Source organism: Fringilla coelebs (assembly GCF_963513975.1).
Source record: "Fringilla coelebs genome assembly, chromosome: 10".
NCBI lineage: Eukaryota > Metazoa > Chordata > Aves > Passeriformes > Fringillidae > Fringilla > Fringilla coelebs.
In genome coordinates, this window is record NC_140036.1 from 6,675,512 (window position 1) to 6,694,860 (window position 19,349).

The 19,349-nt window shown below is 44.1% G+C and overlaps 1 protein-coding gene across 1 annotated transcript; it reads left to right on the forward strand.

The window, feature by feature from the left end:
• The first annotated feature begins 1,995 nt into the window (after window positions 1-1,995).
• Window positions 1,996-17,025, forward strand: SAG (S-antigen visual arrestin). Its single transcript, XM_084212639.1, has 14 exons — window positions 1,996-2,156; window positions 2,710-2,770; window positions 2,858-2,902; window positions 3,180-3,373; window positions 4,080-4,139; window positions 5,232-5,299; window positions 5,484-5,619; window positions 5,930-6,014; window positions 7,227-7,299; window positions 8,306-8,443; window positions 8,739-8,816; window positions 9,675-9,698; window positions 10,103-10,167; window positions 16,116-17,025. Exons 1-14 carry the CDS (start codon window positions 2,058-2,060, stop codon window positions 16,157-16,159), a joined length of 1,170 nt encoding a protein of 389 aa, XP_084068765.1. The 5' UTR covers window positions 1,996-2,057; the 3' UTR covers window positions 16,160-17,025.
• The last annotated feature ends 2,324 nt before the right edge of the window (window positions 17,026-19,349 follow it).

Consider the following 19,349-nt stretch of genomic DNA (forward strand, 5'->3'; position numbering starts at 1 on the left):
GCCAAAAGTTAACATATACTGTTGTGCAAAATACCAGGGGCAAATTCACTGTTGGTGGGGGGAAGCTACTCTTGGAAGATTAAGGAACAGCAAAGCTGAAGTTAATTGAAATATCTGTTTTTCTTAAATCCCTGATGTTGTGCTTTTGTAAGTAAATTGAGGAGGGGATTGTACAAGCCAGCAGTGTATTGTTTTGCATCAGCATGTCAGCTGCTGGTGAAGCATTAATAGATAAATTGCTTAGTGATCATGAGAATTGTGCATTGTTCTCAGTGTTTGACAGGCCATCAAAATGCCATTTTAGTGTTTTATAAAACTCCCTTTTTCATAAATGGCTCTTGTCTGTTCAGTTTCTTACTAGGCTGTGTGTCTTGCAGCCCTAGGAAGGAGGACATAGACCTTTAGAATAAACTGCTTTCAGTAGCTGTCCTGTGCTACATAAGTCTGTAGTCTTTTCAAAACCTGTGAACAGGACATTGTAGCCCTCTTCACTGACTACCTGAGTGTCCTTAGGTAATGCTTTGTTGTTGCTGACTTAACCACTTCCCAGCTGAATCTTAGCCCAGGTACAATATTTGCTCTTGCAGAGGGATTAATTATTGAAATCCTGGATGGACGCAACTAGAGATGAGCTTTCCAATCCCCTACAAATTGTCTTCCTTGCTTGTGAAGAGGGCAGTAATTCCCTCTGGTAGGTGCAAAGAAGCATAGGACACAGCTGCCTTGGAAAATTCATCTTTCTTCAATAATTTAGAAGTTCCCATCACTGTCCCTGGAAGTTCCTGTGCCGCTTGGAACACAGCAAGGTATTTAATGTTATCTGCTGGTGTGTTTCTTTGAGTCTACAGCATGTCTAGTCAGCAACAAATACTGGTCTGGGCTTGAAAAACCTACTTAATGAAAATAGAAATGCTTACATATGTATGGTCTGTTTCTAATGTCTGCCTTACATTTTTTTCAGCTTTCCAAGAAGCCAAGTGTTTCCTTTTTCTATGGTTTGTTGTCTGCAAATAGGCCCTAGAAACTGTTTTACTCTTGAAGCAGTTTTAAAATGAGAAAGCAAGCTGAGAAATAGAATTGGAGCAAATTGCAAGGACAGTCATACTCCATCAGAGCTGGGGTCTGTCTAACACAGTGCTCTCATTCACACAGTTCTGATGGTGAGGAGTGTAAGGACGGCATGGTGCCTGTGTGGCATCATCCTTTCCTGATGCTGCTCCTCTGCTTCAGAATCTTACAGGGTTAAGGTTGCTTCGGGATCCTTGTCCAACCCCTGCCAAAAGCCTTTTTCCCTGTGAATGTGTCTATTCCTGTGATTCAATTCATATTGTGATTATCAGAGCCACCTTGAATCTTCTGTTAACTGGGGAAAAGCTTCACCTTATTTTAAATTTGCTGTCTGATCATTAACTGGATGCTATTTTGTGACTTACAACATAATGAAAAGTTCATCTCTCTACTTTGTACCACTTAGGTTTTCTGGACTTGTCTCTCTGGCTATCTCTTGTGCCCTTGTTGTCTTCCCTTTCTTTTCTTCTCTTCTTTTTTCCACTGCTTCTCTTATTTTCCCCCCATTCTCTTCCCCCCTGCTCTTTTCTCTCCCTCCTTATTTTTCTCCTCCTGAATAATTTTTATTCCATATTTTTTATTCCATATGTTTTCTACCCCTCAGGTGCAAGCAGTTCCCTACCACTAAGTATAATTGTTGCCTTTCTGGGCAGGTGGCTGGACTGTTCTATCCTTGTGGTGCATTCTGGTTTGAGCTCAGTGCTGCTCTGCCCATAATGAGTTGCACTGGGTTCTGATTGAGAAAAATGCTACAGCACAGATGAGTTCTTACCTGGGGATTGGTCTGACTCTTTATCAACACAAACTACCTTGGTAGCTATTAGACAGAGCCACCATTTGGATGTGTGAGGGGGTCTGAAACAGCACAGGAGTACAGTGCTTTACCTACTGCTTTTATCTCATCTACCTATTTTTCCCAGGCATCTGGCACAGGATATTTTGGGACAGAAAAGCTTCATTCACCCACAGTCACATCCCTGTCTTTGACCATGAGCTGCCCTGAGTCTCAAAAGACTGGGATTGGTGGGAAGAATGCTGATTCTCCTCAAAAACAAGTTATCTTCAGAAAAAGCACCCGTGACAAAGCTGTGAGTACAGTAATAATGTGCTTATTTAGGTTTGAGTTTTACCTGTAGTCAGACTGAAGACTTATTAGAAAGCTCCTTCCTGTCCCCTTTATTTTTTCCTTAAGAAGGAGGGTGACCCATATTACTACTAAGTTTGAGAAGATGATGTAAACAGTTTTTAGGGCAAACTTTTCATGTGTTATAATACATGAGAAGGCAGCTCACCTCACTCTCCTCCTGGGTTGTACTTCTGTTGGTAAATGTTTAAAACAAACCTGATTCATTGTCTTTCCAACCTGACAGCACCAAAAATCTTTAAATCTACACTTCTTTATCCCATGCACAAGTATTTGTGTTGTATCTTTGGGAGCTGGTCTAGATCAGGTGTTCAGTTCTGATGTACTGCACATGAGTAATCCTGTTGGATCTGGTGGGGATTGCATGTTTGCTGGAAAAAAAAATATTCCATTTAAAATGATCTTGCAAAATTTATAGCTCTCCGATGTCTGTGTCCCCCTTCCCTCAACAACCACAAACATTTTATAGTTCAGCTGTGGTCATCCTCTCTCCACAGCTGACCATCTACCTGGGAAAGCGGGACTACATTGACAACATAGGGAATGTAGAACCTGTAGGTAAGTCCAAGAGGTTATGTGCTGTTCTTCCTGCTCTCAACCCTGCTTTTATCTATGTTAATCTTCATTTTTTTCCCTTTCTTTCAGATGGCGTTGTATTGGTGGATCCTGCTATTATCAAGGGGAAAAAAGGTTTGAGGTTTTATGCAATGTATGTCTCAGAAATTGTTTGTCCTTCTGAGCGAGATGCTAAGGTAGAACATTTGAAGGGTACAAATGTAACTCTGCCTCAGTGAATGGGCTTCTTATCAATGCAGTGTCTGTTGTTACAGGTGGGATGAGTACTCACTGGGTTATGCAAGTGTTGAAATGGGTTCTCATGTCTCCCTGAGGCAGGAGGTGTCCCCATCCCAGCCTGGCTTCACCGTTTTCCCACTGCCTGTTTCACCTGTCCTGTGCTTCTCCCCAGTGTTTGTGTCCCTGACCTGCGTGTTCCGCTACGGCCAGGAGGACATCGACGTGATCGGCCTCGCCTTCCGCCGGGACCTGTTCTTCTCCAGGGTCCAGGTGTACCCGCCTGCTGACAAGCCAGAGTCTCTCACCCTCTTGCAGGAATCTCTGCTAAAGAAGCTGGGGAAAAATGCTTATCCCTTTTTCTTCACAGTAAGTATTTCAGAAGAGCCTCTGATTCGCTTCTTGTTTGTAGTTACCAGGCTGTTGAGGCCTGGTGATGGACTGAAGATGGGAATTTACAATGAATTCATGTTCTGCAAGTTCCAGTTTTGAGTGACAGGTGGTGTTATCAATGTTTTTCTTACTCCTTGCACTCCTGAGAGGTAAAGTGCAAGAAGATCCTAACTGTGCAGTGATCACACCACTGTGAGAAGTGTTTGCTTAAAAAAGGCAAGGGAATTTGCAATGGCTTTATGCTAGCAACAGCCCCATATATTCTTGCCTTCCTGTTCCTGAGGGGCTGGAATACTTTTTACCATTGTTCCAGTGCCAAATCCTTTTCCTTTAAAAACTTTGGATCAAATAAGGAGATGAAGAGGTCTTTGACAGCTGATGACAAATGACAGCTGAGTGCCAAATTCTAACAGGAAATCCTTCTAGTGCTGTCAGTCATATGTCTTAGTGTTCCTGAGGAAGATTCACATTGTGAATGGACTTTTTTTTCTTCCTTGACTTTTAAAGTATTTTTGGAAGAAAGGGATTTGTTCATACAAGGCAAGTATACTAGCCAGAATTCCAAAGGGTTACAGCAGCATTACAATGAGTGACCCCTTGTTTTCAGCACTGCTTTTGTGAGCACTATGTTACCTAAAACATCTGTGTACCATTGGTTTGCTTCCTCTTCTTCCTCCCACAGTTCCCAGATTACCTGCCTTGCTCAGTCTGTCTGCAGCCTGCACCTCGTGATGTTGATAAGGTAAGGCCAGTGGGACACTTGTGCTTATTGTGGTTAAGGAAAGTTAGATGGGAAAAAAACATGGGAATTTGTTTAGCTTGAGAGTAGGAGAAAGTGATACTGATTTTACAAATGTCAGGAACTTAGGACTACAAGTATGTGTCACAGAATTGGAGTTGAAATCCTCAGAATAAGAAAGGGAATCTAAACAAATAGCAGCAAGACTACAAAATCTGCAGTGTTGTAGCTTCTTTAAGGCTATCACATGATTTGTGGTTTGGCTGCACATAAAATGATTGTGGCTGTGAGGCTGCATGAAAGAAAAGGAGACCAAGTGCCTAAAATCTCACAGATTGCTATAAATAACATATGTTGAGACCTGCCCTGAATTAAATGCAGAGAAGAGCTGGCTTGTACGTATGAGTAGACAGAACAAAAACCCTGTAGTAAAAGTCACTAAATAATTACATGTTCTGCAAGGTTTCTGATACTGTTAAAAATATTCCTTTTATACTTGACTGGATGCTTGTCTGGACACCAGAACTAGGCAATCAGCCAGGCAAAGTGGTATGAGAGTCATAGAATCTAGTGCAAAAAGGATAACCTGTCTTTTAAGCCAGGGAATTATATTCTTGCAAAAATGTCTCTGTAGAGAATTAGCTGGGACTCACACAGGTGCCCCATGATGCTATAAACCTGTTAAAGCAAAGGTTAGCTTGGCATGATTGCTTCCACTCCACACATGCTGGTTTTGGCATTACAAAGCCATTTCAGAAATTCAGTTCAGAAACCCAGGATGGGCCAGAGAGTGTAGCACTCTGGTCAGTCTTATGATGTGACCTTTCCAGCACTGTTCTCACAGGAAGCCTTTCAGGAGCAGGGATGTCATCTCTCAGAGGCTGGGATTAGGTCTCATTTATCAGAAGCACTGTAGAACAGGTGAATGTGCCAACACTAGTTGTCAGGGATGTCTGTGACAGTGGTGGGAGGCCAGAATAATTTGCAGCTGGCAGGAGTCTGCCAATTTCTTGTGTGCAGAAAGACACTGATGCATCTGCAGATGTTCCTGTCTTCTGATCCTGATTTCACAGCTGTCCTTTCTCTGTCTGGCAGACTTGTGGGGTGGACTTTGAGGTGAAAGCTTTCTCAACAGAAAATGTGGAAGAGAGAATTCATAGGAGGTAACAGGATGTGTCTCTCTTCAGCTTTGCCTTAAGGGGATGGGTGGTCCAGTGATGCCCCTTGGTTGTTTGTTCAGCTTTGCCCCCTTGTCAGTGACTTCCTGGGTGTAAGCACATGGGAATGCAGAACTCCTGCCTCTGCCAGGCACTGGGTGTCACCATGGTGTCCTCTGCTCCTTCCCAGGAACTCTGCGCGTCTGCTGATCCGTAAGGTGCAGTATGCTCCGGAGAAACCAGGACCCCAGCCTTGTGCAGAGACCACCTGGCAGTTCTTCATGTCCAACAAGCCCCTGCACCTGAAAGCCTGCCTCAGTAAAGAGGTGAGGGGGCATTTGCCTGGGGCTGAGGGTCATGGTATTTGCAGGCCAATGGGCATTTGCTGCTTTCTCAGCTGAGACTGACTTGTCCCAGCACTCAAGGGCTCTAATGTAATTTCTGTCAGTGGCTACTGCTAGGGGTGGTTGAAGCCCTACCAAACACATTTGAAGTCATTGAAGGAGGGGTCATGAATCGCTGGGAGGGGTCATTTCCCCTGTCTGGCCTCTGTGAGGTGTAATCTGGGGGAACTAGAGGGGTTAGGGCTTAGAAGAAGTCCCCTGGCTGGATTTCTGAGCATCACATTCCTTCTAGGTATACTACCATGGTGAGCCCATTCCAGTCACTGTCACTGTCAACAACAGCACAGACAAAACAGTGAAGAAGATCAAAGTTCAGGGTATGTTTTTACTGTTGCTTGGAATTCTTTGAGTGCAATAGGTCTGAAAGAGAGACAGAATTTAGTGCTTGTAACAGTTTAAGAAGGCAGTTGGGGATATCAGGAATTTGTCCCTCCCCCCTGTGTGGTGTTGTTTCTTTGCTGTTCGTCAAGTGAAGTGCTGTAGCTTTTCTCCTGATTCCTGTGGTTACTTGTATGTCCTAATCTGAGGCACCAGATTTTCCCCCCTAGAAAAAGAGAAGGGGTCTGGCTCCTGCAGTAGGCAATGCAGGTGTGGGAAAAGTGGGGGGAAATGCATTCTTATTGGGAGGTCAGTGGGAAGGGCTCCCTGTCAGTGTGATGCTCCTGCTAACTGTGAATGTGCCTAGATAACACACAGCTTTGCCTGGCATTTCAGAAACCTCTGGCAGAGTGAGAAACTCTGCCAGCAACAGTGTTGTTCCTCTTGAGGAAGCTGAATGTAGGGGCTGAGCTTCATTGCTGTGCCAGTGTTTTATATGTGACACTACATGTTTTCATCCCACAAGCTGCAGAGCTGGGGAGGACAGTCTGGAAGACAAAGGATGGGAAAGAGAAAAGTAGGCAGGGAGAGAACAAAATGGCTGAGGCTCCTACAGAACTGTAGCAGAGAAAGCTGTTTTTCTGCCAGTCTGGGATGTACTGTGATTCCCAAATATTTTTAGGCTCTTTTTTATGCCTCTGTTAGGCTTAAAAAGACCTTGTTGGTCCAGAATTCTCTCCTCTTCAGTATTTCAGTCAGAATTACCCTGGGATTTTTTGTGTAGGATTGGAGAACATAAGCCATTTGTTATCCCAGGCTCTGTGCTGATGCTGCTTCCTGAATGCCCATGCATGGGCTGTAGGCACACAAGAGATATCAGGACCAGAGATAAAAGCAGACCCAAACTGAGAAGGAAGAGGGACAGCTTTATAATGGAAAGAGAGGATCCCAAGAGAAACTGTGTGTTACTGACTTTCTGTTGTCTCCAAATCAAGGCCAGGTGCCTTTCAGGGAAGACAGACTTTGGCCATTGGTGTGCTGTTGGTTTCTGTCCAGGTCAGGCTTTCTGTCCTGATGGTCCCTTCAGACTCTAAATGGATGGGGTTTTCTGCTTCACCATGTTTCCTGTTCCTGGGACTTGGGTGGGGGCAACTGTGTTGTTTGTGGTGCATGCACACACCTGAGTGTCTGCTTTCTTCTCTCTCCCACAGTGGAGCAGGTGGCCAATGTTGTGCTGTACTCCAGTGACTTCTACACCAAAGTGGTAGCTGCTGAGGAAGCACAGTGAGTGAATGCTCCTGCTCCTTCACACAATTTTAATTACCCTCATCATCAGTGATGAGAGGTCTGGCAGTCTCCTGCTGTTACAGTTTTCTCTCCTCTTACCTTGTGTGTGCCACACCACTCATACTCTTTAGATGCAGCTGGTCCCTTTTCACAGAGTAGCAGAGATCCTCGTGCTTTTTCAGGGAATGGGGATGTTGCAGAAGAGGTTTGAAGAATAATTATCTGCTAGACGAGCTTAGTGGTGGCAGCAGAAGGTTTCCAATTGCTGGAAATATTTAAATAGAGATGCAAAACTTTTCTGAAAGGTGCTGCTGTTTGACTGGACATCATGGACACGCTTGCTTGAGCAAGAGCATTTCATTTGGTTTCTTCTGACCTGACAGAGCCCAAAGAAACCTTGAGTCTGTAGATGTTACAGAGAGCCTCTTGCTTCTTTTTGCTGTACTGGCAGTACTGCTCTGAAGCTCACACTGTGAGGAGGGTTCAGTATAGCCAGGTACTTTATATTTGTCTGGTGTTCTGCTCTGTAGCTTAGGAACATGTTTTCCATTCAGTATTGGTATTCTCAACTAGGATTCATTTTGTCCAAATTCAGAGCTTTGCAGCACAGAGGGTGTGGTCTCAAGTTGCACTCGGGGAGGTGTAGATTAGATATTAGGAAAAATCAATGTGACACTTAGGGACATGGTTCACTGGTGGCCTTGGCAGTGTTGGGTTAGTGGTTGGACTTGATAATCTTAAAGGGCTTTTCCAGCCTAAACTATTCCATTATTCTGTGGTTTTGACCTACTTTTCTGCCTTAATGTGAAAGTAGGCATTTTCTATAAGTGCTTGTTTTTCTCTGTTGATTAGAAAGGGAATTTTGCTGACTAGATTAGAGGTGGACCACTGAATTTGCACAGATAAATTGCTCTCCTTTTGGGCAGCTTTGTAATCTGCTTTGAAATTCTCCTAGTTGGGTGTGTAACAAACCACAGTGTATCACTTCCCTTCTTATTTTCAGCGAAAAGGTGCAGCCAAACAGTAGCCTGACCAAGACACTGACAGTTCTGCCCTTGCTTGCAAATAACCGGGAGACACGGGAAATAGCTCTGGATGGAAAACTGAAGGATGAGGACACCAACTTGGCTTCTAGTACCATGTAAGTGGAGTTTTAAATGGCCCCAGGTAGTAGGAGAGTTATAGAGAAGAGGGGAGCATGGAGGAGACACTTCCCTCAGGACTTTGTTGTGCCCAGATGGATACATGCAGCACCATTACTAAAGCCATCATGTTCCTTCAGGGTGAATGAGGGTCACAGATCTGGAGAGGTATTGGCTGTACCTGAGGCTTGCCTGCCCTCCCATTTCCAGGATGTTCCCCTAGTTCTTGCTCCAGGTGTGTGCTGTTGCTATACTGCTGTGCCACCTCACCCTGCTCTCTGTTTCCTCTGGCAGCATTAAGGATGGAATAGACAAGACAGTGATGGGGATTCTGGTTTCCTACAAGATCAAAGTGAAGCTCACTGTTCCAGGGTAAGTGTAACACACTTTTTGCTACATGTGCCAGGAGTTAAGTGAGGGGGGAGTGTGTTTGTATTGATGGGTGAGGAGAGACCAGAACAGTCCGCCCCAAGAGAAGGGGCCCATGTTATAGGATATGAAGCTCCCTGTAAAGCATAAATTGCCTGGAAAACAGCCTTGGCCTATCCATAGAACTTATCCTGAGCCAAACAGTTTGTGTTACTGGTTTGTATTGCAATTTTTATTTCAAAGCTATAAGCTATTTTGTGAGAAGTGAGGTGAAACTTGGTGTGAACCTTTTATGTTGGCATTGCTGTTCTCCCAGAGCAGAAGGTGAAAACATCTGCCTGAGAGTCATAAATACTGTAGCTCAGGTTCTGTACTCAGCCAGTAGAGAACCTTTCTGGGTTTCTGGGTAAAGCTGATGTTATCAACATGAGTTAGATCCAGGATACAGTGCAAAAAAAAGGACCAGGATAGTGACTCTCAGTTGATGCTAGTCACTGTTTACCTTTGTATTTCATTTATCTATGCTTTATTCTAGTATAAAAATGCATCAAAGATTTGCCTAAAGTGTGATAAAATGCCTGCTGCTTTCTGTGGTCATCCACTTGCCTTTTGGCTCTTGGAAAAGGGCCATGCCCAACACTTGGTCAGGAGTTCAAAAACTTAGACTCTTTGTCCATGGGAATGACATGAAAAAGTAAGGCTACCTTTTTCAAAAACAGGTTCAGTTGAATTTGTGGCAAGTAGAGAACAGTACAAGAGGAAAGTTATTCCAGTAGTCCACCAATTAAACAGCACTTTTAGGAGCACCAGAATAGAGAGACATTAAATATTATTTGTTTTTCTCCTTGTTTTCTTTTGTAGCATACTGGGAGACCTCACTTCCAGGTAAATGTCATCTTCCTTTTCAGACCATGCAGTCCTAGTTATTAGTTCATCTCTTTATACTCTTTTTTTATTGCCATTCTCACCTCCCTAAAAAAAGCAACTGTCCCTTAAGCAGTTGTGGTTTTCCTGTGAAAATGAAGCTATTACAAAAATATCTTTTGATTTTATATACATGCAAGTACATTCAGCATGAAATAAACCCAGTCTATGAAAGTGAATATGCCTGGGATATTTGTGGAGAAATTTGAGCTTAATTTTTTTTGAGAGGAAAATTATGATTAGAAAAATATGGAAGAATGGGTGAAGCTGGAGCTGAGGGCTCAGGCTGGCCTAAGAAGGAAGGAGGCTGAACCAGGCATGTGTGTGGAGCTGTGGATCTGATGCATTCTTTCTTCTCCCTAAAGTGAAGTGGGCACAGAGCTGCCATTTCGTCTCATGCACCCCAAACCTGAGGAAAAGAACCCAGCAGGTCAGTTACACCTGGTTTTTGCCTTTGTTCATTAACAGGCTCTGGTGAGATCTTACCACTGTAAGGCTTAGAGTGATTTGTGTTACAGGAAGCCTTCAGAGCCTACAAGGCTTTAGTATGGACCTGTTCTGTGTGTTTGTGTGTCTATATGTGTGTGTTTGTGTGTGTGTATGTATGTATCAACCTCCAGGCACTAAATAACAGAGAGCAGGGATGCAAAGATAGGAGAAAATGGAAAAGAGTCGTGTTCCCTTTCATCTTTCATGGATGGAATCACAGCTCAGAGAACAGGGGTTTGAGGAGGCTCTGCACAGTTAAATCCTGTGACTGCAGTGCAAAATATCCTATATGAAGCTGTCAGCAATTCCCAGTCAGATTGCAGTATAAGCAAAAATAAAGAATCTGACACAGAAAATACCTAGCACTCATGAGCATTGTAAAAAGCCAAATACTTTTAAGCAAAGTGAAGAGGTGATAAAACTACTGATGATTCTTGAGTCCCTGTTATCTTGATGTGGCATTTGCCATGGTGTCTGTGATGTGGCCTTCTTGTTCAGTGGTTATCCAAGACCAACATCTCTTCAATGTTAGGTCTCTGTGTGGAAGTGAGGGACCTCTATAACAGTGTGAGGAGCAAGCCTTACCCAGGCATCTTGAGGCTTGGGATCAGATGCCAAAACCACAGGCTGTCAGAGCATCCTCCCACTTCCTCAGGCCCTGGCTGGCTCTGTTCACCACTGGTGAGCACCAGAGATTGTAAGGTGCTCAGACCAAATCAGAAGCTCCGGTACAGCATCTGAAGCCTCTCCTGACCACCAGACACTCAGCCCTTTCCTGCTGGGGTTGTTACAGATGAGCTATCTTGTCCTACTCTCTATACTGGGACAAAGTTTAGTGGGTTTCAAACAAAAGCCATGGCTGCTTTTGTGCTCTTTTTTTTTTTTCCTTTCATTTTCTCATTGTGCCCAAACTGACTCAAAGCTGCTGTTTCTAAGAAGTTGAAACTTTGACATGAAACTGACAGTGGAAGCTTTGAGAAGAGTTATCCTGAGATAAATGCTTTGGTCTATACTGGAAGCATTAGAAGGGGGTGACTTGAGTCCTTACTGTGTGAAATTGTTGGAGGAATCAAGTGTGAGCAATGAGAAGAGAGCTGGTGATCCACTCCACATTCAGATGCTCTGGTTGGGAATCAGGCTTTGCTAATTAAGGATGTGCTGGAGTGGGCAAAGGTAGCTTTTATCTCTCCTGTAATAGTTGCACTATTGGAAGCTAAAGCCCCTGCTGTGAACAGTGCCAGCACATTCTCTTGGCATAGAAGTGGTGGAGGCTGGGATGGCACTGGTGATCCCAGGAGTGTGGCTGGTGAGGACCATCTAGTGCCTCTGGACAGCTCAGGAGCTTTCATGGACACCAAGGAAAGCTTGAAAACTTCTAACAAGGCTCATCCAAAGGTTTTGGCGACTGTAAAGAATTTTACATTTTTAGAGTGGTGTGAATTTTTATTACACTACTTTTTTGGTGTTAAAAATGTCAACAACCCCTTTTTATTACTTTATACTTCTGGCAGAAGCATTTGTAATATGAGGAAAAATGGAAGTCAGGCAATTCTCCCATCTAAGATCATTTCAAAGGAAGGATGATGTACTCCTTTATACAGTACACTCAAAAGGATGTGAGCAGAAGACTTTAACAGGAAAATGGAGACCTGCAATATTTCTCAGATCACTTCCCCCAGCACATCCTCTTACTAGAGGCACAGCCCACGTGTTGTTTGCTACATCAAAGTCTTCTAGGAGCCTGCTGTCAGAATTGTCAGCTATGTTCCATGCATTTTGTACAGATGGAAATACCAGGTTTCTTATAAACTGAAAAAAATGCAGGTAATTTCAGGAGCTGTCCCATGGGAAAGCCCTGCAAATGGTTAACACAGGAAATAAATGCTTTCTCTTAAAAACAGATACTCTAACACAACAGAAAATTCCTCTGAAGCCTGAATAGCTGACTTGAAAACTGTGCTGGAATGTGGTGTCTGAACTTATTATGGGGAATAAAACAGTCTCCCATATGAAGCTGGTAAACTGAAACACTTTTCAGCTTTATTGGTTGGTAGTTTTCCATGCACTGTGCTTTATCACTTTTCCCAGTTGTGAGTTCAGGCTTTTAAATTTTTTCTTCTACCACTTTAGCTCATGAACTCTGAGAAACATAATGTGTTTAATTAGTGAAATACCATCTAATTTGGAATCAAGCAAATCCAGGCTTAATTGCAGAGATGGAGCTTCAACAAACAGTGTTTGGAATCTCGAAGATCCCAAAAGATGGAATTTTTCTTTGTTGGTTTGTTCAGCAGCCTCTGCAGTGAGTGTAGGCAGAGGTACATGCACTGGGAGTTTTGAGATCACTCCTTATCTTCTTTTTCTATTCCCTTTTTTTTTATTGATGAGTCAGTAGTGACCAGTTTGCCTACTGCACCTTCCTGCTCACTTGACTGTCTTAAGGCACAGCTGGAAGAACAGAAAGTCAGAGCAACCATCTTATAGAATTAAAGCTGGAGTGGGATTAAAAAATGCCACATATTGTGATTTATTTTGCAGTGGGGGAATATCCTTTTCTCTAGGCAAGGTTATTTATGGCAGAACTAAAATGTGTAGCATCAATGCATTTAATCATGCAGGGCTGACTGGAGTACAGGGAACCTCAGAAACATAAGCTTTCCAAGAACATGAGGTAATTTTTTCAGGGCCAAGCTGGGGCAAGTGTGAGCAAGTGCTGTATGCTCTGTTTCACAGCAGATGGCTTTGCCCTCTCTAGCTGTCTGTGAGCAAGCTCTGAAGCATTCATCACTCAGTAAACAGCAGGTCTGTCACAGTGCATGGCTATTGCAGCTTGCTTGATCTTTCTTCCCTGTGCCTGCAGGAGACAGAAAAGAAGCAGCTCTCTACCTTTCCTTCCCTGTGTTTATTACTTCCTTCTCTTCATGTTTTGCTAGGCCAGGATTTGCATGTTTCATGTGTGCTGGTTTTGTGACTGTTTTTGGACCCATGTGGTTCACATGTGGTTATTTTTAGGCAAAGCAGCTCCTGTCACATTGGCAGTCTGTCTGTTCTGCCTGTTGACAAAAAACGTGTAAGGATCTGTTTCTTTTAAAGATAGATTCAAACTGGGCTGTGTCTCTTCATGCTTCCAAGACTTTTCCTGGTCAGCAGTTAGCCCAGAAGTTCCTGCTGAGTTTTCCTCAAGGCTGTGGTCTCAGCATGAATTCTTTGGTCTGGGGTTTTCCTGACAATCTTCTGATGTTTTACGTTTTGTGGGCCTATGTCTTGGACACTGGCCTTTGTTTTGGCTGTTGTTCAACAAATGGTCATTTTTCTGCTCCCTGATTAAACTTGCACAAAAAGGCTGTTTTCAAGAAACCCAGGAATGCTTTGTCCCTCTAACAGTAAAGTAAAGGAATACTTTCCCTGTTTTGGTATTGTGACTTTCAGAAATTAGGACACTTTAAAGCACTGAATGTCTTGGAAAATAACAAAACCCACTCTTTTTCTCTTCTCCCCCATCAAGTTAAGAGAGGTTAAAAGAAAGTTTATACTGAAAATTACCACATGTTATGACTTGAATTATATGGAATAATTTCTGTGGCTGCATAATAAAAGCTTCCAGAAAACCCTCCGCTGAGAGGACGATGGTATTCTGGACCCTCATCAATCCCCCTCCCTTCCCAACCCTCAAAACAATTGCTGGAATGCTAATTAAAAGAAGCAAAAGTCTACCCATTTCCTGAGAATTTTTCAATATTATAATATTAAATAAGCCACAGGACAGCCAGAAAACTCTGGAGTGGACCTAACTCCTGCTAGCAATTGGAGCATGTTGGAGTTAGTGTTACAGCCTGAAGGTGCAGTGGTGCATCTTTGAATGTAATATTCCATCTGAGGTACATTATAAGCACTACTCTTTGCCACACTGTCTGTGTATTGACTCAGTAATCATTTATCTGACAGTTAAGTATATGCCCAATTGAAACAATACCTATTTCCCCCCTCACTCCATTTTGTAAAATCAGTTTCATATCACTGGTGGGGATCTTGCTCAGCTTCACCCACATCTCCGATATCACTGTTCCCATAGTAATGAAAGTACCTCCAAGAGGGAAAAGACAGCAGACTACAGGAGAAAAAATGGAATGAGAATGATGCTTTATATGTTGGAAATTTTAGAAGTTCTAAATGTTTCATTTAAAATCCATGTCAATCAAGCATACATGCCCTGAGACTTTCCAGACTTGATCTTGGCTTCTGTCCTGGTCTGGAGAGATTCCATCAGGAGTGTCTTTACATGAGCCATCCTTTGAGGCATTTTGGCTGGAGTGGCCCCCTTTGGCATACTTCTAATGCTGACTTTTCCAGCAGTGTGTGTTGCCCTTGGTTGCAGTCAGTGTGTGTTGTGGATGGGAAGTCTCCAGGTAGTGAGTTATCCAGTCACTGAAGTGCCCCAGATTTTTGCTTCTGTGGAACAAGGGTGCTCTGCTCCCTGACCCAAAGCCCTGAGAAGTAAGCCAGTTAAGTGACTATGCCTTCCTAAAATAACTGTGAGAACAATAAAATCCCTGCAAATACAGTCTCCTGCTTATTTTAGGCTGTGCTGAAACAGCTTTGAAGGAGTCCTGCTAGTAAGCAGGATTTGTTATAGTGTGGTTAGGAAAGATCCCACTAAAGAAACACAAATGCCAAAAGTCTTGAAACCATTTTTAGGGCAAGATGAAATCAGGAGTGTTGCTCCAAAAGCCTTAACCCATCTGATGAGAGATCCCTGAGGTGTTTCTGTACTTTGACCTCTAATGCCTTCATGTTTATTGAACAAAAGCATTGTCTTCTCATCTAAGTCTAAGCTGACTTGTTCAGTAACAGTGATAGAGCAATTAAAGCTGACATCAGGTGATGCAAGCACTGTCACCTCAGAGTCCAGGTGTGTGCACAGATGTCTCTCACAGCTGTGACCATGAGCAAGTGTAGATGGGAAAATCTTTGTTCCTCAGCCCTTCAGATAGCTTGGGCAGTGTTGCTGGAATGCTTTTCCATTTGGGAGATCGAGATTTGCCTCATCAGGTGTAGTTATGCACATTTTGAGACTTTCTGGAATTCTACTTGTACTGCTGCAAATCCTGCTTCTTGTCACTGCTCTGACTTGTCAGTCTATACGTTTTTTGCATTAAACATTTTGCAAGTGTTTTAGCCATCTGCTGTTCTGACTATCCGGTGTGTCTCTTTTCCTCCTTTGCTGCATGCTCGTGACTGCAGGGAAGGATGGGTAAGTTTCTTTTAGTATTTCACATTCTAGCTACACTTGTGCATTGACTCTTTTTAAAACTCCTCAAAACTGTCCAAAAATCCCCAGCTTAAAATTCAAAGTGAGCAAGTTACTGTGGCCTGACAAATGACTGCTCTGAGTTAAACAGCAGTGAATGTGTGAAGATAGATTAAGAGATAGTGTTTTGCCTGACAGCACAAACACACCCAGGAGGGATGTGTTTGTACTTTATAGCTGGAAGTGTAAGGAACTTACTAGGTTTGACCATGTGCCTCTACTTTAGTATATAAGGAATAAGGGTGAAATGTTTCACATTTTATTCCTGGACAAAGCCCCTTGCAAGCTCTAGGCTGTTCAGCTAGCTGATAAATATGTATCTGGAATGGACATGATTCAGTACAGATGAAAAATGTCCTCAGTTTGTGCCTTGGCTTGCTCAATCAACTGCCTTTCATTTTAGCTAGAATAGCACCAGTGAAGATGGTGCCTGTGGCAATGTGATCCAAATCACTTTGAGACAAAGGAAACACTACTAGTCTGTTGTGGGCCTCTCTTTTCATCCTATGTGTTGCCTACAGCCTACTGGTGTAAAAACAGGGTAACATCTTTCTGCAAGACCTGTGTTTCTTTTATTGCAGTGAAGCAGAGCTTGTATTTGAGGAGTTTGCTCGTCAGAAGCTAAAAAGTACACCTGATGAAGAGGACAAGAATTCACCCTCAACTGATGAGTGATTAAAAGAACAGGCTGACAAAGGAGCTGTGTTGTCTGGCTTCAATTACAAATGTAGCACCTAAGTTTCTAGTAATCTGCATATTCTCAGTTCATACATGGTCTTCCAGGGATCAGCCCTGAGGTCAGTGGACATGACATCAGAAATCTCTGTTGCTTATTACAAGATTCACCTTGAATGGGGCAAACACAACACCTGGATCCTATTCAAGCTACCAGAGGATGACAGGACGTCTGCCATATCATGACTTCTGCTTTCAGGGCTGCCCAATAAAAAGGTTGGTTGCTTTCAGCACTGGTGAGAGCTTAAATGAGGGTTTATGCAGCCTGCCTGGACTTATTCAGTGTCAGAGTCTGTGACTTTGAAGTGCCAGTGAACAAAATCCTAGCCTGGAAGGCTGGCTTGCAGCCATGGGTGATTCATCAAAGTTTCTCAGCAGACTGTGCAAAACTGATTTTATTTCCTTTTGGTTGCTTTTGCATTGATGCTTTACCAAATTCAGCCAGTGAATTTTTTCAGTGCTTGCACTGTCCCCATGTGGCTTTCACATTCACTTTCGGTACCATTAAATGTCTTACAAGTTGTCTCCCACACCATAGACAATGCTGATACACAGTGTTAGCTTTCTAGCAATATGCTTAATAACCATTATTAAAGATGAGATAAATGTGCACTGTCAATGAATTGCTTAAAGCTCCCTATATAGAATGCCAAACAGAAATACAAGTCCAGACAGAGTCTGTATTTAATCTAGTTTCCTGTAGGCAACTGCTTCAAAAGAAGGTGCAGGAAAATTAAGGAGGAAATTATGGCGCAGCCTTCCCTGAGGAGCCTTTCCCAACATCCATCTGGCAGCAGTTGGTTTATGCTCTAAGAAATGAGATTGCTTTCTGCAAACTTTGTTTTCTCTTGTTGATCTGGATATTCTCATTATCCATGTAAATGTCAGATATTTTCCTGAATCTCATGTAAGTTTTTGCTGAAGTGAGTTGCATCAGCTAATTATATTTTGCATGTAAAACCAATTGTGTTTTATTTTTCTCTTTTTTACTTTAAATCTGCTTTTCAGTGTCCCTGATTTAAATTTCCCTGGAAAGTTGGAACGCAATGCCCACATTTATTAATATACACTTACATTTCCCACCCCACACTCTGCAAAATAGAATTAAGAACTTCACACTTATATCTGTTTGCTTCTGTAAACTGGTCTTGATTAAGATGCTGGAAGCAGTTAATTAAGACCACAGCTGACTTCAGAGTTCCATCAGTGCTCTCCCCTAACACACCTGTTCCTCAGTGCTGTCCGTTAGTCACAGGTGTCTCGCCTTAGCTTGAATTGCAAGAGGCACAATGTTTGCTCTGCACTGGGTGTTTTGCTGCTAAAGGAACCCGGCCAGTTCCAGGTGTTTGTGATCAGGATAATTTCTGTGTGATTTCAGCTTTGGGGGAGGGTCAATCATTTGCACCTGGATGTCTGGGAAGGCTTTTCCCTGGTATTTTTATTACTAATCTGTTGGTGGCTTGAGAATATACAGAAGATACTGAAAGGTTGAAGAAATTACTGGTTGTGAATATGCTGAAGAGCAGGAGTTCAGAAAATCCTTTTTAAGATGTAAGAGAAGGAGGGGCACAGGTCTTACTTCAAAGTGTATCTTTCTCCACAAAGGTGTTTCCTTCAGTGTTTCTGGCTACTGGACCTGTAAGTATGGGACCAGTAAACTCTGAGATCGGATTAATTTTTTTTGTTTTTTTTAATTTCTTATATGTCAACTTTGTGAGGGGCCTCTATTGCTGCCTGACTTTCCTCTCAAATTCAGCTGTGGTGATGACTTCTGTAAGCTAAGTGGGACAAAATTACAGTGCCCTCTGTTGAACAGTGGGGACCAGATGGTTGTTAAATGGTTGTTAAATCTGTCCTTTTGTCCAGGCTTGGGAAAGCACTTTGAGATGCTGTTTGTTCAGCTCATGCTGGTCATTTGCTCAGAGAGCAATGAGGGTTTTCAGCAGTTCCTGCAGGTCCCTGTCTTGCAGGACAAGCTGGACTTTTCTCCGGCCGTTCAGCCAGCAGATGCTGACTTCTGTCAGCAGAAAATAGGTCTCTAGCTAGAACTGTTTGCCTTTTATCTTCCCTTTCTTCTGGTTCTGGTGTTATGTTGATCTACCGAGTCAGACCTGTGGCCTGCTCCTCCTGTTTACCGCTGGGGGAGAGCAGATCCAATTTCCTGACTCCGCGGCTTTGATGTGGCGGGACTCTGTTTGCAAAGAGCTCGCCAGCTCCCGGAGAGGGTTGCGCTCCGGGAGCGATGGCATCTCTAGACCTGCTGTGTTTGAAGACAGCTTGGAGCAAATACATGACAAGATGGGTTTCGTGACAGACACTTTCCCCTCGCACATCTCCGTGAGATCCCAGGGGCAGCACTACACTGCCCGTGCCTGATGGGTGTTAGAGAGGCGAGAGGAAGTTACCGGGCAGTGCGAATGGAGGGGGGCCGGGCCGGGCCGGGGGTGCTGAGGGCTCGGCAGCGGGAACGGCCCGGCCTCAGCGCCCCGACAGTGCCCTTCGGGGCGGGGGCTGCACGGCAGGTGGGGCTTGGGCCGCAGGGTGTGCTCGCGGCATTTCATTAAAGCCTGGGAGCACGGGGAGAGCTTTGGGAGGGGCTGTCCGGGGAGGTGGTGGTGTGCTCCTCCGTGGAGGTGTTCAAGGAATGACGGAACATGGCACCCAGTGCTCTGGTCTGGTTGACAAGGTGGTGTTCGGTTATGGGTCGGATTCGATGATGTCAGAGGTCTTTTCCAACCCGAATGACTGTGATTCTGAGCTGCAGTACCCACGAAGAATGGGAAGGAATGGGGACCGCGGTCCCGGCTGTCGGGCTCGCCTCAGCGGGGAGGGCTGCGCTGAACACCTTTGTCCAGGCTCCAAGGAGCTACGGCCAGGCCATTGCGATCGGCGCTCGGGCTGTTCTCAGGGAGCCCTGGAGGGGCAGGGCGGCCGTGACCGTCCCGCTACGGCGACCGGGCCCTCCCCCGCCCCGGCCCCTCCCGCCCCTCCGCCGCCGCCATGTGACGCGGCCGCCGCTAGGGGGCGCCGCGCGCACGGGGCCGGTAGGTGGCGCCGGGCTCGCCGCCGGTCCGTGCAGC